The sequence below is a fragment of the Corvus cornix genome, chromosome 3, assembly GCF_000738735.6.
Source record: "Corvus cornix cornix isolate S_Up_H32 chromosome 3, ASM73873v5, whole genome shotgun sequence".
NCBI lineage: Eukaryota > Metazoa > Chordata > Aves > Passeriformes > Corvidae > Corvus > Corvus cornix.
This window is the reverse complement of record NC_047056.1, coordinates 19,597,666-19,618,517: the sequence shown is the minus strand read 5'-3', so window position 1 is coordinate 19,618,517 and position 20,852 is coordinate 19,597,666. Positions and strand designations below refer to the sequence as shown.

The window sequence follows — 20,852 nt, the reverse complement described above, 5'->3', positions numbered from 1 at the left end:
AGGTGGGCATGAGCACTCTTAGTTCAAGGGCATTAGCATCTATTCTATGTTGTTTGTAACCTTTTCATTGCTTTTGACAAGGAGCTTTAAACTTTTATTGAAGCCACCAAATGAAAAAAATCTGTGTGAAAGCAGTCTTGTTCTTCTATGCCGGAAAAAGTGAAAAATAGAGAAAGAAGTTCGCTATGGATATTACTTTTTTTTCCCCCTTTCGTGTTATTGAGAGGTGCTAAGTAAAACATCTATGGGTAGGAACAGTCCAGCTGGGGAGGCTGTAACTGCCCATGTTTAGTGAGTCAGGGCTCTCCACAGCTCCTGTAACAGAGATCCTTTTCTTTGCTCCCATTCTGGTCCTTCTAGTGCATCAGCCAACTTTCACCCCATATTGCAGCTGCTGACAGAGAGGTTTTCTGATGTGTGGAGCCAAGGGCCAACCACAATTTGTCCATGTATTTACAGGGATCATTTCACTCCTCTAGAAGCGCAGCCAAGTATTTCTTGATAGAAACATGCTGCATCCATCTAACAACACTATCCAACTGAGGCAAAGCGGAGAATGCTGTAATACTTGTATTACAGTAGTTGCTGAAGTCCCAGTGAGAGATCAGGGCCCTGGTGCGTGAGGCACTGTTGATCTCATAGTACTTTTCCCAGACCTACAGACCTTCCCATTTAAGCTGACAAGTCAGATAATGATGCTCTGTGGTATTATCAGTTACACTGCAAAAGGCATGTGTGCTTGAAACCAGAGATTTTCATGTGATCTTAAATATTTCTTCATGTGAGAGTGTTCATCATCTCATCCAGATTGCTTATCTAGGAAGTGATCGTACATGAGAAATGGAGAAACTTCATGTGTTCATTCAGTGCTACTGGTCGGTTTTTTGTTTTGGTTTGGGGTTGGTTTTTTTATTCAGGGCCAGACATTAATCTTGGCCTTACAGCCCCAATAACTATTATTTCTCATCAGCAGCATGGTGAGTCTGAAAAGAGAAATTAGAGTCAAGAGGATATTTTCCCAGAAGATTACAGCAGTTATAATGGAGGTCAAACTTTTGGCTTCAGCTATTGGACTGTTTTGCCTTAAACTTCAAATGCACATCAATGAAAGGAGCAAGTTCAAAGTTTAGCATGAAATAATGCCAAAGACTAAGGGGAAAAAAAAGCATATCATAGTAATTTTACAAAAATTTGCCATCACTCTTCACACTGAATATAACTTTTCAAGCAATATAACAAGCAATCCCAAGACAATGAATCACTAGTGGAGGAAAGTGTCATACAGCACAGTGTCCTAGTTTGGGGAATTCGCAACCAGGGATCGGAGTATCAGTTATAATTATTTACTGCATTGTTTTAAGCACTAACTCGGTTTTAATACCACAGAGAATTTACTCATTATACTTGCTTTATTATACATGTCAAGTATCCTGGTATAAATTCCTTTAGCACAAGGCTTATCTCTTTAACTTAAGGAGCTGTTATGATTTATCGGTTATTTCCAGGATAGTTGCAGTAGACTTCCAAGTGCATTACCCAGGAAACAGAATGCTTCGAAGAAACATTGTTAAATTTTTAACTTATCTGGTCTGTATGTGTGTAATTAGTATCTTGTAAAAATCATTCCCGCAGGAAGGGTCTTAGAAACCTGGCACTCACTCTGACTGCAGTGGGAGCTTTCTGTGCATGGTGGCTGCAGCCCGGTGCTCCCAGCTGTTCTTACCTTGTAGCATACTGGGCACAGCTGGAGAGGAGTGTGTTGGTCAGTAGAGTTCCTGTGTTGATTTGCACCCTCTGGGGCCTGATCTGATGACATACATTCTGGAATTACTTTGCATAAGTATGTCTGACACATGGAGGTATCAGCAGGTGTATTCCTAAAGCTTGTTCCAGAACGTGAGCTGTTTGCCAGCTCTTATCTCAGCCAACAGTTATCACAGGAGAAACAAAGAGCTGGAGGGACTTGAAGAGGCTGCTCCACTGGTCCTGCATTACTAGAGGATGTAGACTGTAGCCATGATACTCCAGATAGGTATTTGTGTAACCTTTCCCTCAAAGGCTTCCAGTTGCCACCACAGCTTCCCTGTGCAGCCTTATGCATCATGTTGTCTAAAGGTTTTGATGATGCCTAGAATAAACCTTTCTTGCCGCAGCTCAGAGCTACTCAGGATTTATCCCTCATGGATGTGGAAAATGGATCATTCCCCTGCTTTCTGTGGCAGCTGTTTAGATACCTGGGGGTTGTTTTTACATAACACCCTCAGTAGTCTCTTTTTGGCTGAGCAACCCAATTTATTAGTCTGTGTTCGATAGCTCAGTAGTAATCTCATTCCCCTGCAGCACCTAGGTGGGTAGAGCTTCTGTTTTAACTAGGAACCACTGATACTTGCTGGCTCAGGGCAATTTCCAGTCTTGCAGCCTACCCACTGTCTGTTTTTGTCTAGATCCCATTTCTCTCATTTGCTAACGGGCTTGTCGGTGTCCAAACTTACTGAAGTCAAGATAAATGTCATCTGTGGTTTCTCCTCTATTTGTAAAGTTTGTTATCCAGTCCTGAAGGCACTTCAGGTTGTTTGGACACTAATTGCTGCTGACAAGGCCATGTGAGCAGTTACTCAACTCCTTGTTTTCTTCCAGGTGCTAAAAAATTGTTTGTTTGAATATTTTTCCACTCTCGTTCCGTCTTTTTATCTCTCGCTACCCCTTATTTCCCTCACCTCCCCTTTTATTTTATTTTTTTAATAGATAGCATAGATTGCTTCATTCCAATCTTCTAGTGCTTGACACTGTAATTAAAATTATCTTTTCTTAATTGTAAGAGTAGTGCATTAATTTGTGGCAGGTATTTTCAGAAGGTTAGGTAACTGTAGAAAAATGTGCAGGTGTCCATAGTCCCTTGCACGCAAGGCCGTGCACGAGAGCTGCACTGCTTGTATAAGAAAGGTAGAAGAAGGAGGGATTGAAGGTCTGCATCAGAGAGACTGTGCCTGGATCTCTGCCTCTGATCGTGGTCTGTGTCTGGGGTTTTTACACACTGTGCTGTGGCCCTGGTTCACCAGCTGGATTTTTTAATTGGTTTGTAGCTTGCTCTGTACTCGGAGAAGTGGGACAAAGTTTGGGAATCCTACTGAAATATATTGCAAACAGCCAACTGAGTTGCTGGTTGTATCTTAAAGTCACTTGTCAAATTTAAGCAGTGTCATGATCATACCTTTTTTTGTTTTCAAAATCAATCTGAGGAATGATGAGTAGTACCTGTAGTATGTACAGTAGTACTCTGTAGTATCTTTTACTCAACTCCCTACAGCAGGCTATCAGTTGAGAAGAACAAAGCTCAGCTGTGACTCTCTCATTATTATTTTGGTTCCTTTTTCAGATGGAATTCAGATTTGATGCCCTTTCAAAAAAATGGAAGCTATGAAAAGAATGGAGAAAATAACTTCTAAGCATTTTCTCTCAGGCCTCTTTTGAAATATCTGAATGAATTAAGAACTAACTTTTCCATACTCTTTTCAAGAAATCAAAATAAAGCTGTATCATCTTTCTGACTGAGTGTACAATGTTGGCTAGGTTTGCTATCCCAGAGCATACAATTAATCTTTATGAGAAACATAATTTTCTACATTCTTTGGGCTTTTGTTCTTTGGATGGGGACTGCTCAAGTTTCATGCTAGCACAGTACCCTGCCCAGGTCTCCAGGACAGTGGTGTTTCATCTCCTCTGATTGTTAGAGACTTCCAAGCGTTATTTTTTTCCAGTGGCCTGTATTTGATGCCATGGATTATGTTACTTTGCCCATGAGCTTATCCTTTTTTTACGTTTCCTGTTTTCTTTTTTGCTTCAAGTCTCAGTGGCTCAAATTCATTTATCTGCTATATACCATCAACCCTTGTCTTGCTGTGTCCTTGCAGTTGAATCATTTCTTAAAATTATTTTTCACAGTAATTTTAATATTTATGAATACTTCTTCCTATGGTTTTGTGCCTTCTAGTAATACTTTTGTGTATATAAAATAACCTATTGTTGTGTAAATTTGAAAATGGCAAAAAACTGTTCTTTGTTATTTGGTATGACTGTAGGGTGGTTAGCTGATGTCCCATACTTATCATTTGTGTCTGTGATCCTGAGGTGCTGGTAGTACCTGTGTGTCAGGGATACAGAGCCAGGACAAAGATGTCCCCTCATTACTGATGTAATTCACGTGTGCATTTTGAAGACAAATTCGTTCTGAAGTTTCACCTCTGAAATGTGGAGCTTTTCCTTTTGGTGGAGGGTCAGCCTTGGGTTGAGGAGAGCTTGAATAGTCCTGAAGCATTCTATGCTTTGTATAAATAGGTGTGATATTTCACTGTCACCTGTTCTGTTGTATCACTGTGGAGGAGGACTCTGCCTCCAGGGTATGCAACCAGTACTTCAAACAAAACACCCAACTCAGCAACAAACTTTTTGCACAGTTCCCTGTTTCACAGCCGCTTTCCACCACCATGTTTCCTCTGAAAATGGTCCTTAAGCTTAAGTATCCTGTGTAATTCGTGTCAGTGTCATATGACTGGAGCAGTGAAGATGTTCCTGGAGCCCTGCTTCTGCAGGCACAGGACAGCTGAATACCTGCAGAGCCGCACCAGTAGGAAGTATGACTAATAATGCATGTAGAGCAGAAAACTTAAAACTTGCCGTGAAGAGCCACCGTGGTTTTCATGCTCCTTTGAACTAACATGTTTTCAAATCATTCTTTAGCTTATTCCAAGAAGCTGCTGAGGCATTCCTAGTCTGTTTTGATCTTTAAGAAATGCAGACATTGACCCTGTAATTGCTATCCATATTCATTATCGGAGTCATGGTGTTGTATGATGCAATTTGTGGAGCTCTTTCACTGAATGTGATCTCTGTCTGGAGTCTGCGTTAGTTTTGGATTCTTCTGAATCATAAATGGTCAGAACATCTTTTTCTAATATTTAGTTGGATGTCATTTTGTTAGTCTGAAACATATTCTTTTATATTTTTTGTTTCTTCATGTGCATATAAGTGCGTCTGTTTGTATGCACGCTTCTTTTCCTAGAGAATTTTGTCTCAAACATTTATGCGTGCCTAAAAAAGCAGAAAGTAAAGTTGCTTGCCAATATAAAACCAATTTTGGGGGGTATTACTGTAAAATTTAAAGCAAAATAGGTGAAACTTCAGGTGGAGGCAAAGAGTTGAAATGAACTGAGCAAAACCTGCCATTAAAATAGGAGGCAATAAGCAATCTCTTGTTGAGCTGGGGTGTAGTTCCATTGTCCTGGTGATACCACGGACCTGCTCGAGGTGTGTGTGCACACACCTGTCACTCAGGTACCTCTGGTGCACAACTGTCCTGCACCACAGTTCTGTTATCACGGTGTCTCCTCGGCAGTGTGATAAAGCTCACCAAGGAAAAAGGAATCAGGAACTCAGTCTTGGTGATGTCTGTCTAAAAGCCAGTTCCCTGCAGATGAATCTCAGGCAGGTGGCAGCACGCAGAGTGATTGATATTTGTAGTATTTTGGGGAAAGATGTTGATCTTCCCCTTGGAAAATCCAACTGGGTCAATCCAGCTATTTTATTTGGACACAGGAAAGCTAGTCTAGCCTTGTAAACCTGAACACTCAGCTATGAATAGCACAGAGGAGAACTGAGTGCCCACTATGATACGAACTTCTGCCATGTCCTCATGTGTTAACCTGTCACAAGGAGGGGCCGCGCTATAAAATGACGTTTTCGTGTCTCTAGTGCCCCGAGTTGCCTTGTGCAATGCAAAAAGAGAGTCCGTACCTGCAGCAGCCCTTGCAGTGAACCGGAGCCTTCCCCATTCTCCTTATTCCCAACTCTCCCAATTCTCTTCTGCCTGAGACACTAGAAGGTTAAAATACAAAAAGTGCATATATTGTAACAAAAAAAACGTAATCCTTTTTCAGTCTGTATATGATTTTACTCCAGACAAGGCAACTTTCCAGATTTACATAAACCAACATTTGAAATGGGATGGTTTTAAGACTCAGAAAACCATCTAGGACATCTTACTATGTTAACTTGAAATTATTCAGAAAATCAATCTCTTTTTTTTCTCCTTATTTTTCCTTCTTTTTTATTTCTTTTCTTGTTTTTCCTTCTTTTTTTCTTTTTTTCTCTTTGTTTTCTTCTTTCGCTTCTTCTTTCTGCTTCTTCTTCCTTCTTTCTTCCTTCTCCTTTCTTTCTCTTTTTTTTTTAAGTGCATTGGAAATAGCAAATTTTTGTAATAGCAGCAAGAAATACAACAACTCAAAAGGCTCAAACTCTTGACTAGGTTTTTATGGCAATAATTATTCTTAATTTTTTAGAATTTTTTAAATTGTATCACTGTTCTGGTGTGATCTGGGGAGGCTCTCGCTTGCTCAGAATGGCCAGTGTTTACTCACTCTTACTGTGCTTGGACCAGTAAAGACTGGAGGCCACAGTTTAGATCAGACTGGAAAAAGGTGGTTTTGAGTAAAAAGTAGACTGTTGAAATAAAACATTTTTAGTCATAAGTATCTAGAACATTTCCAGCACTGGATTAAAAGAAAAGTTCAAGTTGGAGCAACAGGGTCTGAGAATCCATGGTCTTCCCACACCTTGCTACTAGCAAGAGGTTCTTGGATAAAGGTCTGTGATGAGTATTGGTGCCTTTTCAGATTCAAAGGCATTTTGCTTGCTTCTACTTTGAATTTTGACAGGTAGAATCTGCATTTTGGTCCAAGGCTTCTGAGGATTAGGTTGTCAAGGCATAACTTTCTGTCCCAAGGTCAAACAGACCTGTAGCCTGCATGTAAATCAGTGAAGTTACACCTTTCAGAGCTTGTACCTCTTGGGTTGGCCAGCCATTGCATCCCCATGGGAGAGAAGCTGGGAATGCTCTTTCTGACTTGTTGTGCTGACACAAAGCATCTAATCCATACAGTTAATTAGTAGAAGCAAATGTTAAATTCAGAAGAGCTTGTCCAGCCTTAGGGCTTCTTGCAGTTCTGAACAGAGCACTTGGAAGTTAGCATTAGTCAAGACTGAGCCTGTATGGACACAGCCCTAGGTTAGAAGGTGAGAAATGCTTGGAGTTTATCCTTGCCAAGCTATGCTGCATGGTGCCAATCAATAATGCTTGATTATAAAGAGAATTTGAACTTAGTTGTTGCTTTATGACTGTTCTTATTCTTCAATATCAGCTGGCTCTCAGTGCTATTCTGAGCATAGATGAACAGAAGTTTGCCCGTGTTGGTCCTTGCTGTCGTGCAGTTCCTAATGTGACAGGCAAGGATCCTATAACAGGACAAAGCATGAGAAACCATCCATTATATTCTTTCTCTTGGCTTTAATTTGTGAAGGATGATAACAAAAATGTAAGTGTGTAGTCCGGACTGAAAGGTCTATTTGAGATGCTGCTCTTTTTGGGGACTCTAAAAGGGAGTGTAGCACTTGTATCTTCTCTTAGTGGCACTTCTTAGAAGGCATTTTTTTAGAATGCATTTCTCTTAACTATGGTTTTGATTTTTAAGAGGTTTGTACAGTCCTGGGATTCAGTATCTTTATTTGAATTGAATAAAGCCAGTCAAATACTGTTTGGCACTAGGCAACAGGGTACATAGGAGATGCCAAGAAGAGACTCTAGTGAGCTCTAGATGCTTCACATTCCAGCCCTGTTACCTTGCAAGTGTAATATTTACTGAATATCATTTCAGCTGGAGATGAAGAGCAAGCCTGTGAAGGAGAAGGGAGTCAGGGGAATTTTAAGCTTGCAGAAGAAGAGCTTGACTGAGCTGGTACAGCAGGCTAAATTCTACCTGCATAATTGACTTACATGAAGGCATGTAAAGAACAGTCACTCATGGGCAGTTTGCTGAGGCTAAAATCAACATGCATTGCAGTAAGAGGAAAACGAGAAAAAGAAGGAGGGGAAAAAAGAAAGGCTTACTCTAGCTGTGAATGAAAAGCACCAAGCTTTTGTGTTTGCAAGCATGAATGGATTCTTGAAAGGGCACAAGAGTGGTCCCAACACTTCTGCTCCTCTGCACGCTTTGATTGATTCTTAGATGGCTTTATCAACTCAGAGCACTTCTCCTGTAGAGGAGATCATGGTCCATGGTTCACTTGGTGCCTGAAATCTTGTTTACAAACAGAGTTAGTGAATGAGCAAAGCTTAAAAACTGAAAGTCATAGACTTTTTTAATGGCTGCAAATCATAAAATCCAAAGCCTAAGCGAGGAAGCTTTGCAAAATCACCCTGATATTGCATGTTTCAGTCCCATGGGAGTGCTGCTGGAGAATGAGTTCAGATTTTTGTCTACCAAATTAAGTATCAAGGAGAACTTGGATCTAGTTCACTTGGACTTTATTGGATTATGCCTTCATGGTATTGTAGCTGAAGTAAAAGGCTGTGATTCCAAATATGATGTGTAACAATTGTGCAAATTCCTTAATCCTGTTTTCCATTCATTTATGTAGTAATTAAAACCATAAACCTGGAAACTATTTTTCACAGACAACTTTCATTTGCAGAGACCTATTTAATTTCCTATGGTTTATGGCTGTATATTCAGTTTTACTCTCTTCCCCTTTTAGAAGAGGGTGAAACCTGATGGTGTTACCTTCATTATGAGTCTGTGCCTTGGCTTGGTTTCTTACAAGTTGTCCAGAACATGACAGTGTAATTGTGGAGAGAAAGAGGTTTATTTCATTTTGCTCTCCTTTGAGAGCACCCCAAAATGCACTAATGAGAGAATAATCAGAAGATTAAAGAGGAAGGAAAGTTTTAAGGGACTAATTGAAGAGGGCAAATGCTTGAGTGGTTTAAAGGAATGAAATGGTGGGAGAGCTCCAAGTGAGATGAGGCAGCAGAAGTAAAAACTACCACCAGTTGTGATGAATGACAGATGTGCACCTAAAAACTGTGGTTGTGGGGCTGCATAAATACATGGATAGAAGGAGGAAAAGGAGAGTTCACAGTTTGTTCAGGAGACAGCAGTTCAAAGTTCAAATGCACGTACATTGCGTTACGTGCAGTAACCTGCAGCCATAGGTAGCAGGCAGGACTGGGTGCTCCAGACCTTTGGCAGTAGGACACTGCTCTTCCAAGGTCCATCTTAAAAGGAAAAGCAGCTTAGGACAGCTTGGTTTATGGTGTATTCTTACTCAGTAGTCATCCATGATGGAGCAAAGACTGCTGCCCTGCTGGGTTCTGTGGGATGCACTGTTTAACTTAATCTCCGTGCAATTCAATCTCTGCCTTGACCAACTTCTGTCAGTTGAAACTGTACTCTCTTCCCATGAGAAAACAAAAAAAAATGTGGGGAGACTGGATGACTATCTAGCCTGGAATGTAACCCAGGCTAGAGAGGCCTGGAGAGTGTTAGCAGGAGGTGACTGTCCACAGGCCATCTTGAGAAGAGTGGAATGAGCAATCTCTGCAGAAGGTTGACACTCATTTTCATCTCTCTCACCAGGAGTGTGAAATGCAAGGCCACCCACAGCATAGGCAGGAAAGCTATCACCTACTCCTGGTCCTGCTCCTGCTGAGGGAAGGCCTTTCCAAAATGCAGGTTGGGTACGTTGGGAAAGCAGTAACAAAAGTCACATTCCAGGTGTGAGCAGCATGGAGGATTTGGTCCTGTAGGCTCTCCTCAGTCTGAAGAACATCACGAGGATTGGGTTCACCCTGTGCTCCCTCACTGCTATGGGCTCTGAGGCAGGAAATCCTTTAAGCACATGGCTGCGTGAAAAATTCATAGGATGACTTTGACAGGACTGTGTTTAAAGGGAAGCCAATGCCTATGTACTTTCTCTGAAGCAGAGTGGTAGGCTTCTTGCCCTGTTACTCTGCTAAATACTCAGACTGGTTTTACCACTTCTATCACATACATTCAATTCCAGCTGATTGAATCACCCTACAGATGTATGAGGACAAATAAAACACTGGACTTGAGAACAAGAGAAGCAATATTTGGATTATTCTGTGCTAAGGTAGAGAGGCACATAAACACAGCAGCTTAAACTGAATTGTGAAATAGCCTGAGAATATCTTTTTGCTGCCATTTCCTTGATTTCAACACCACTGAGTTTGTCATGTATGACGGCTTTGTGGTTGTTGTGACACTGTTGGAGAAAATTGGATTTGGGGAAAGTTTTCTTAGTTCTTTAAATAATTCAGAATATTTTCCAGTTCTGTTTTTTTTCTCTCCAGTGCAGCTTTGTTCTGCAGCAGTACATTTTTTGTAAAGTAGATTTTTGTATAGCTGCATTGCCCTGGCATAATATAATCCTTAGGACATATCCAAGGGATTTCCAGCCATCCTCATGGATTTCGTAACAATGCTTGTTTGATTAGAAGCCCTTCTACACTGAAGATTAAAATGGAGATGGCATTCACAGGCTTAAAAGGCAGCTCAAGTCATCCAGCACTAAAGGCACAGGTCAGAGCCTGTGAGGAGCGTGTTTGCTGTCAGAGTGCAGCAGCCTGATTTTACAGACAGAGACAGACACTGGGTAACCACAGCTCTCCTTAAAGGAAGTACTGAATCCATCTCCTTGGAGAGGTTAGTCTGGGAAACCCTGGTTTCTAGCACTGAGAGTATATGCCTGTGCTTCTGTCCAAGCATCAGGCTTAACCACAACCCTCCTCACTGGAGCTGCTTTCAGGGGTCCCCAAAAGACCACCCTGGTCCCCAGGTCTGGGGGCCTGACTGGGCTGGCCATGCAGGACCAGTGTCCTGTGGCTCTTGCCAGCAGCCTGACCCTGTGGGCTGGTTGACCTCTCTGCCTTGGGCACTGCTGTGGGAGTGCAGCTTTCTTACCTTACCATGGATGGCAGGTCCCCCCAGGGCAGCAGGATGCTGCTGCCTTGGCCTCGTGCCTGTGGAAACCCTGGAGCTGGGAGGAGGGAGAGATGCAGAGCATGCAGAGCTGCGTGCAGGCATGCCAAGCTCCTCTTGTAGACTGACGGGGAAGATAGATTTATAACAGAAGTAATTTTTCGTGTGAATCTGAGGGATTCAATAAAAGTATGTCTAAACAAAACATATTTTTTAAATATAGTTCATTAGTAAAATGGCACTGTGATAACACTGTGAAGCCAGCTTTAATCCCGCTGGCTGGGCCGTGAGTGCAAGTGAAATTCATCAGAAAGGTGCCAGGAAGAGGAAGGATTTAAAAAAAATAATAAACATATATAGACTGTCTCAAACACATACATAAATCTAACCTTACACCTAATCTGCTGTTGAGAAGATAAAATGTTTTTCTTAGATAAAAATTATTCAAGGTGACTTGGGTTTGGGGGAAGGGTGGAGTATTGATAGCTGTGTAGGGGGTTTCGGGCACTGCAGTCAGCATCCCCGTGTCTGTGTAAAGCAGGGGGATGCACAGCAGTGCAGCTGGGCTTGTGATCGCGTCTGTCTCTTCAGCCTGCCAGCAGAGAAGTCTCTTGGTACAGGTTGCTTCTGGAGGTATCACTTCAGTGGCATCCAAGCAGAAGGAGATTGGGAAATGGGAGAGAAAAAAGGTCTTTGTTACAGGGAAGACTGTTGGTCAGTCCTGTGAACGGCAGAAGGTTGGTTTGCTCTGTGTTCACTCGCTGAGGTCATTGCAGCCATAAAACCTCAGCTGAACTGTGCCAGCAAGTCAAGTCTTACTTTGCCTGTGAGAAAGGTTTGTGTTCCCTGGTGAGCTTTTTCTTTTGCCCCACCTTTCTTTTTCTTTTTGCCTTTTTTTTTTTTTTTTTATGATGAGATAGGCAATTGTACTTGCAATTCTTCCTTATGATTGCTAGCCGAAAGAGGAGCAGCCTTTCATGGAGAGAGATGAAAGACACTAGGAGTATTTTTCTTACATTCCAGTGTAAGTAGAATAGCGAAGTACATACCTGAGACGTTTCCAAACACAACACACATCTATTTACATATTTGATTTCAGTGGTGATACATGATAACCTGGGATTTCATTCAAAGGATCCTGATGGGGATTTGAAAGGAGTTCTTCTTCCCTGAATGTTCACAAAATAACTGCTGAAAGCTGAAGGGCCTTTTGTTGGCAGATAAATTCACAGAGAGGCTGGAGACAGTTTCCCTGTGCTGAAAATCCCCTCTGTGCTTGCAATTGTGGGGGTAAATTCCTGGCCCTTTTGAAAATGTTGGGAATGTTTGGTCGGTGGCTTCAGTGGGACCAAAACTTTACTCAGGTTTTGGAGAGGCTTTGATATCTTTGTAACTTGTTCTAATGCCTGTTGACAGACACAGCAGCTTTCCTGTTAGCTTGTCGTACACCTTCCTTGCAGAAAAGGATCAGTCAGCTTCTCTTGGGAATGCACGGTCATGGGCTTGCTGTGATGGCATCCAGTGCAGAAGTGAGGGACACATCTGAAGATGTGTTTTTCTCTCTCACTATTAAAATTGCAGTGTTGTATATGTGGCAGTGAGATTAGAGGGGGTTTATGTGTGAGAGAGCAAGCAGTTGTGCTGTTCCTTTACCCCATATGTTTTAACTTGCCACAAGATTAAGACTTCTTTGTTGAGAAACAAAGATAGCAATAGGGTTTGTGTTTACATTCCCTCTCTGGCTCCCCTGCATGACAGGTGATGTTCAAAGAGGACTTTGAGAAGAGGAGAATTGAGGTCAGACCTTTCAGACTTCCTAAAATGCCCGGAGATTTGTGTATGTGAAAGATGGTCTGGAAGGGAAAATTCATCATTTGCTGTTCTCCAGAATAATCCCAAATAATTAAGTTACCCCAATTAAGCATTGCTCAAATGGCTCAAAATTTAGACCTGAGACCAGCTCTCATGTGATGCGTCAGTGCTGTTCGCATTACCCAGCCCGTGTTTCAGCGTGGACGCGGGAAAGCAAGCCAACAGCCTGGAAAGCTTTGAAGGCAGGCAGAGGGAGGAGGGTCTGGTGAGTTCACATGGTGGAACTTTTCCTCAGGAAGTTCACATTCAAGCAGTCATAAAGGCGGGGGCAGAAAGTGTCTGTTGAGCAGGCATTGTCATGTGAGGTTTACCCCTGTTTCCATCTACTCCAGCTTTTGCAAATAGGGAAAGGAAATACCAGGTGTGGGGCAGTACTGTGTGTGCTACTTTGTCTCTAGAGGGTCTGTCCAGGGCAGGGACGCTGTGCTCCTTTTAAAGAAACAGTATTTGGCAGTGGTGACACCAAGTATGCCTGGGTTGGAGGTCTGGTCTTGTGTTCTTGAAAGGGGCTGGGCAGTTTCCCCTTTCGTCTTAGCCAGAGGTTTCAGTGATTTCAACAGGCTTGTGATTCTCCTCCAGCTTCAGAAGTTTGGATTCAGGCAGTTTATTTGAGGCTCAGTGTTTAGCCAGGTTCTTCTATACATTAATGTTCAGTTTGTTTTATAGCAGAAGTGGTCTTCTGGGCAGCCTTTGCTTTCTTCAGAGTTGCAGAAGAAAAGTGCACTTTCCTAAAGTGCACTTTCACTCAACAGAACACACTCTCAGAACAGGGGAATTTGTAAAGGACCAGGATTGTGTCTCAGAGTTGCCTCATGTCTGCCCTGTGGTGGTAAAGTAGTTAAAAGTTTTTGCAGTCTCTGTGCTGATTTACCTCACCATACATCTCCATCCCCTTGCAGCAGGAGTGTGTGAGGCAGCAGTGCCTCCCTGTCATTCGCAGGAGAATGATCCTGGGGACTTCGATGCTTTTGGTCATCTTCTCAGATAAAGCAGAATGCTCCTGCAGCTTTTCTCTTTGGTAATAAATTTGACTCTCATTTGCCTTTTGGGTGATGGAATAGCTGGGAACCTTTTTCAAAAGGGGTTCATTTTGGGCATCTGCTCAGACTCTTGGTGTTGCACCTCATAGGAGGTGAACAAACATACGTGATGTTGGCCTGGTTTTTATTTTCGTGTAAGAGAGGGAGGAGAGAAGAAGCCATCACTGATTGTTCAGGATAGATATTTTCTCTTCTTTCTTTCTGGTTGCTGTGAGTAGTATGGATTTTTTCATGCTAAATGTTGTTTTGGACTGAGTGTACAAAAACTAGTAGCTTGAAAATAATCGTGAAAGGGTGGTAGAGAGAGAAAGTCCAGTGGAATAAAGGATCTCAATAAGGCCTTTCTGGCTGATAAGAAACACTTAAATCAGACAATTCAGTGATACAGGAAAATTACAGCCCTTCTTACAATGGTCTGCATACCAAATTAACATCTAAAGCAGTCAGTTTCAGCTGCAGCGTTTAAACACACTTGAGATTAAACTTGCAACATGATTTCACCCAGCCCAGGGAGGACAACTACAAAAAAAAAAAAAAAAAAAAAAAAAAAAAGAGATTAAAATGAGTTGTATTGTTACAGCCTGAAAACAGCAATGGTACCTCTTCTAGGCAAGGTTTGTTGCCCTCTGTAAGACTCACATCCAGCTCCAATGTGCTCCAATGTGCCAATAGGGATGAAGTGACACTAATTAGGGGCATGTAGTAAGATGCCCTTCTCTTTGCATCTCTGTGGTGACCCACAAAGCCAGGACTTAAACCTGTTTTGTACAAGAGTCCTATGCAGCAGCTTTGCTACCCTGCTAACAATTACTTGAGTTTTATTTTACTACTTGTCTTTGAGAACTTTAAACCTAAACTTAAATTTAAACTTAATCCTGTGATTCTCCAGGGGATAATTACAGTGTCTCAGAATCCTTACTGTGCCAGCTGCATTTTGACCCAAAGATGACTGCAGGATGTTTTTCACCATTACAGAATTTGAAAGTACAAAAGACAATTATGTAAGAGTGTTGTCAGAGTCCTTCAAACTCCAGAGCAATAGGAATACCTTGAGGGAATGAATTATTTGGGTAACTGGAAACCAGACTACCACATCACTTTGCTGTTGAGGTCATTGCTTTGGCTAGTCATCTTTTGATTCAGGCTTGGTGAAGCAGTGAGGAAGTAGCAGCAGAACCAGAACGCTCTTGTCAGATTTTAAGTAAGGAACACATACTTTCACAAACGTGGCTTCTGAAAATTCCCTCTTTGCCTCACTGTGCCTGTCTTTTCAATCTGGAGTGTCCTGGGGTTGTTTACTTTTCATATATTGTCATACATCTTAAGTGTGTTTCAGAAGAGGAATAGCAAGTCGTTCCACAGTGGAAAACATGTCACAAAATCTGTTAATTAGGTAGTTACTGTTTTCTAAACCCACTGTGTTCCCACTGGGTTTTTTCTGGCTTTCAGTGCACTGTCCCTCCTCAGTAACAAATGGTTGATGACAGATAAAAGGTAATACCTCAGAGGCAGCTTTGTAGATAAAAACTGGAGTATAGTCCCTTACACTAATTTTGCACTGTCTGACTTTGAAGCCTTGCTGCAAGAGCCTGGAAGCGATGCCTGAGGGAAGAACGGCACAAGTGTTGTGTCCAAGAGCACTGAGCAGCTAGTGGTTGTGCTCATAGCTTAGTGTCATAGTGGACAGAGTTTCAGAGCTAATGGCAAGCTGATGTATGACTGATTTATCCTTGAGGGGGCAGTCCCAATTCCTGGATATGACCTGTGGCTTCCATTATTTGGTCTCCTTTGATTGCAGAGAGGCTGTTTCCAGCAGGATTTTGCAGTCACATCAGGGTCAGGAGGGGTGAGCAGAGTGATTATTATGGGCTTTGGGAGCCCAGATGCATTAAACAAGCTTTTAATTTATTGGAGAGACTTTCCCTGGAAAAGAGGAGAGGATTTGTGGCCCAAGTGCGCCTGACAGGAAGGATGGGATCCTGCTGGAAAGATGTGCTGTCACAGCTGACAAGCTGTTCATCCTTCCAGCGCATGCTGCTTCACTTACCGTGTCTGCATGTCCTTGGAGGCAGCCTGACCCAGCTCCTGGCAGGGACCCCAAAGCCGAGCAGGGAGAGAAATTCACACAGAGGGAGAAACGATGTCACATTATGCTGCTTGTTAGAAAAAAACCCATAGAATTTGCTATCAGTGAGCTGAAATCTAAACAGCCTAAATGGTCCTAATAGTTAGAGAGGTTAGGGAAGCTTGCCAGAGCGTGGAAATCATAACAACTGCATTTAATAACAATCAAGCTACTCTTATAAATATTTGCATGTGCTGCTTCAAAGCCTACTACACGGTCATTCATGTACTGCAGTTAGAAAGATGAGGAGGGAAAAAATAAAAGAGAGCGAGAAGAAAAGGGCACTCCGTGTTTTGTAGCTGCCATAATAAAGAATGGGCAAAGCACCAGAAAGAAAAGAAAAAGGAAAAGAAACCCTCCAAAGTTTAATAAACACAAAAGGGAATAAAAATAAATCTTTGGAGCATTTATTACAAGCCCTTGATGGAAGGATTAGATTGAAGCTCTCAGCCTTTCCAGTGTGGGTGTATGTGTGAAGGCGGCCTGTCTGGCCTCTTCCAATGAGAAAAGAAAAGTTGTTTACATTTCCTAACTTGGGCTGTGCATGTAATTGATTTCTTTTTGTTTCAATAGCAGAAATGAAAATTCAGAGGAGAAAAAAAGCCTCATTTGGATACAATTGAATTTAAGTCTTTTTCCTCGCCAGAACGAAAGCACAACTCTCAGAAGAGCTGTGTCAAACAGAGTGTTTTGTTTCTTCTGAAATGTCAGTACATGCAGTACTTGGGAGGAAAGCTGTGGAAATGCAGGGCTTAGTTCATCAAACACAACTGCACAAGGCAGAAGTGTCATCCTTCTATGCAGGTTGTTCCCAATTTGGGGAATATCTTCAGCATGAAACAAACTTTCTATCCCCCTTTCAGTTTCAGGGTGCTTGACTACATCTTGCTCTCCTCCCCGATGCTCCTAGGGGCCTGCGTGCTGTTTTGGATGCTTGGTCAGAGAATATGTTCAGTCTCTCCCGTTGACAGTGTTCCAGCCTGGAGCAATGCTGAAGACTGTGGTGGGATAGGTCTCCTGCACCACTCCCATTGGTGCTTTTCTGGTTTGTCAGAGCAGGGCTGCTTTCTGTCCAGATTGCTGGCACAGAAGCCTGGAGGATGCTGGACATCGAACAAAGTCAGTAGGAGGCACAGAAACCACAGTGTCCTTATGCACTTAATCACTCACATACCAGAGTACATTTGAACCTGGCAGCTCAGACTGCCCCGTGTAAGCAGCTGATGAAGTTTCAGCTTGTTCAAGGCAGAAAAAAAAAAAAAAGGGTAAACTTGTGATGCTCAGTGTTTAGCAGCCTTAAGGGAGGAGGAGGATGGATGCTGCCTTCACCTTCTCCAACTGTGTTGTGTAACTCTTGTCTCAGCTGTGATGATTGTGATTGTGATTATTACAGCTGGAAGTCTTCAGGTTTTTTTGGAGGGTTGATTTAATGAGTAATTTAAAAATGATAAAAATGGAACCTTTCATTGCATTTACTATTCTCTCTCCCACCAAAACAAAAGAAACCTGTGTTTTCCTAGCTCCAGGAAACATACTGATTTAATTCCACTCATTAATGATAATAGTTCAAAGAATACTTCAGGAGTCTAGTCTGCAGCAGGGTAACTGTGTTTGCAGACTAGCTTGGTCAGAGTCATCCTGGCGTCTGCTGGAGTCATGGGGCCAAAACCAGAGGGAAGTGCAGAGGTATCCAGCTGAGTCTGAATTGATACAACTGTCAGGTTAAGGTGGAGTCACAAAGAAAGATGAATTGCAGCATCTGAGATCACTTAAAGGCTGATCCAAAACCTTGTAGACTCCATAGGGTTCTTACCATTCCTTTAAAGAGACTTGCAAGTCTCATTTCTCAGTCTTAATGTTGATTAATTTTCACATAAACCCCAATTCTGCAGTCAGCCATTCCTTCTTTTTTTCATCTGTCCATGAATAATGCCTTTTCCTCAGTTGACTTCCTGTGGATACTGTCATGAATGATAGAGTAAAGAAATCAAATTTCTTATGTGGGTTTTTGCATATAAAGATGTAAAACTATCTTACAAGAGAGACGAAGCTTCTGTAAGACAAGAATTTCTTCTTACTCATAGATAGAGGGTGTCCCATCCCTGCCTTCCAGTAGAAAACTAATACTTGTTTACAGTGTGTGCAAATACACATATGCAAAGACAAAAATGGGCACACTGAAAGAGTATTCATTCTCTGTCTTCCTTATATATGAAAGAGAGAAAAAATGTAAATGCAGGAATGGCTTGGGAATATCCACTCAGATACATAAGCAGAGATTTGTAATATACAGTATCTAAAATAAAGAAACTGGAGAGAAGGCCTACAAATATAGCACAAGAAAGTTCTAGGAATAAGAAGCTAAATATAAAACAAACTGACAGTTAAATAGGACTTTTCAATCTAAAATAAAGTCAGGATGGACAGGGTTTGTTTGTGCCAGGGCAAGTGAATGCTGCTGGTTTGGCTTGTCCACAGTGAACAAAATGGTAGGTTGATGCCTCAAACAAATGACAGGGAAGGACAACTTACAACTCATCCTGGAAGCATCAATCTTATATATACATATTATGATGCCAAATTATATTCCTAGTAGGATTAGGTTTGGCTGCAGAACAAGTAGTAGTCTCGGAGTTTCCTACAGCAGGAAAAATAAATTGAAGATACTGTTTCTCTCTTAGAGGAGGATATAATCTCTGAACCAAGTAGCTTTTATAAGAATTTGCAGAATGTATCAAGCTCATAGTTGCTATACAGTAAAGCGTCTCTCAGAAGCCCTTCATTTGGTATTTTGAGAGACTCTAGCACTGATGTGTTGCTGATGGGAGAGAGGAGGAGCTTTGGTGTAGGAGTAATTTGCATCTGTTTGCCTTTGAGTTCTCACTGTGAGATTGTAGCTGTTTCCTGTCAATAAGCATGTTAGCCAAGAATGGTGATGATGATGCCTGGGGGGTTATTTTCAAGCGCTGCAGATGTGAAAATCTGAGAACCTTTTTTTTCGTTTTCTTAATTAAAAGGAATCATAAGGAAGTCTGGGGCTTCCTGTTCATAGTTGTACCTGTTTGATCATACTGAGGGTCTGCTTTGGGAAGTACTCTTTCAGAGGATTTTTTGAAGTGTTTTGAGAACTTGTCATCTCTCACTTACAATGCCTCTGCAGTTGAGGCCGATATTATTTCTTTATCATCAAAGATTTTCTCATTTTTATTAAGTAGTCAGTTTTAACTTACTCAAAGAGCTACAGGTGGGTTATTAAATATGTAAATGTGAGAACCCCTGTGCTTCCTCAGCTGAAAATGCCTCCCCAAACCCCCAAATACAATTTTCCTCTTTTTTTTTTTTTAATTTATCCACTTCAGTTTTCACATGGTAAGAGAAGAAACCATTCCCTTGGTTTGAACAAAGATTTTTATGAGGCCTTAAAGTAATTTCATCTCCTCTCCGAGGAGTTTGGGTGTCAGGCAGGGGTGCTGCAGGCAAATTTCTCCTGGTGCTGCTGCTCTGGACAGTGTGGAAGGGCCTTAGGTGATGACTGAAGCCCTTAGGGTTGCCTGGGTTGTGTAAAAGTGCCTTGCTGCTTACGCTTAGTCAGGGTTTACCGCCGAGAAGGAGAAACATTGTTTTGAAACCTAAACTGAGATATCTAACACTGCTATTGAAGACTTGAGTGCATTTTTCTGGTTTTTTTCTGCTTTTCCCCAATATATAGTAAGGGGTGGTTATGTTTATGGCTTTTACTGCTTCCAAATGGTCAAAATTCATATAATCCTGTTTATAATGTCTACTGTCTGCTTGCCTTTTCCCTTTGTTTTTCCTTCCTCTTCTCTTCCAGCCCTCATCACTATAATCAGAATGCCTATTTTGTTCCAAAAATATCCTTTAATAACTAGGTATGGAACAAAATCTGAAGCTGGCTAATTCATGCTCCATATTCTGGGGGAAGTGGGTTTCAGAGAACATATAGATCAGATGAGCTGCTGTTATGTGTTGTCTTAGCAGATCCCTGTGAACTCTCTGCAAGCCTGAAGGCATTTACCTTATACCAACTGCTATATTTTTCTCTCAGTTCATAAATATTCATGATTTTCTACCAGTTGGCTAAAAGAGGGGAGGTTTAAATGCATGACCTGAAATAGAGTTGAAAGTAGTTGTTAATCTCTATTAATATGGCAGTCTTACAAAAAACACATGGGGTTGATTTTTTTGAATTTTTATTAAATTGTTAATAGTACTAAATTGACCACTGGAAACTGAATCATGGTTCAGATATTTTCCTGATTGAGGCTGCCTTGTATTAAAATGTTTGAAGGAACAACATCATTTTATCATCAAAACAAGTGATAAAACCACCCTGATTTCTTGCAGACGCCATCCCGCCGAGCTATTACAGCCTTTACTTCCGGATCGTCAGATTTGACGTCTCAGCGATGGAGAAGAACGCCTCCAACTTGGTGAAGGCTGAGTTCAGGGTCTTCCGCCTGCAGAACTCCAAGGCGCGCGTCTCGGAGCAGCGGATAGAGCTGTACCAGGTACGGCGGCACCTCAGACCTGTCAGCTGCCCACCTGTCTGCTGCCAACCCATCCAGCAGGCAGCACAAACGGTGGGGAGAAGCAGCTGAGTCCCCTCTCTCCAAAGCAGCCTTTCCCTAGAAAGGACTTCACTCAAAGTCATACGAAGCTGAAATGTGCAAACTTTCTCTTGCAGTTGAGCCTCAGGACTCCAGGGTTTTGAGCCAGTACGGTGCCCAGGTGGCCAAGAGGGCCACTGGCATGCTGGCTTGTATCAGCAATAGTGTGGCCAGCAGGACCAGGGCAGTAATTTTCCCTCTCTACTCAGCCCTGGTGAGGTCACATCTCAAATCCTGTGTCCAGTTTTTCAGTCCATTCCAGTCCCTCACTGCAAGGAAAAAGTTGAGGTGCTGGAGCATGTCCAGAGAAGGGCAGCAAAGCTGGGCAAGGGTTTAGAGAGAGAGTCCTATGAGG

At 42.0% G+C, this 20,852-nt stretch overlaps 1 protein-coding gene across 1 annotated transcript in view; it reads left to right on the top strand.

The window, feature by feature from the left end:
- Positions 1 to 20,852, top strand: part of TGFB2 (transforming growth factor beta 2) — a 61,046-nt gene that overhangs the window by 17,536 nt on the left and 22,658 nt on the right. The window contains exon 2 of the mRNA XM_010393585.2: positions 20,235 to 20,398. Coding sequence (XP_010391887.1) covers positions 20,235 to 20,398 — 164 coding nt within the window. The remainder of the gene's footprint in view (positions 1 to 20,234; positions 20,399 to 20,852) is intronic.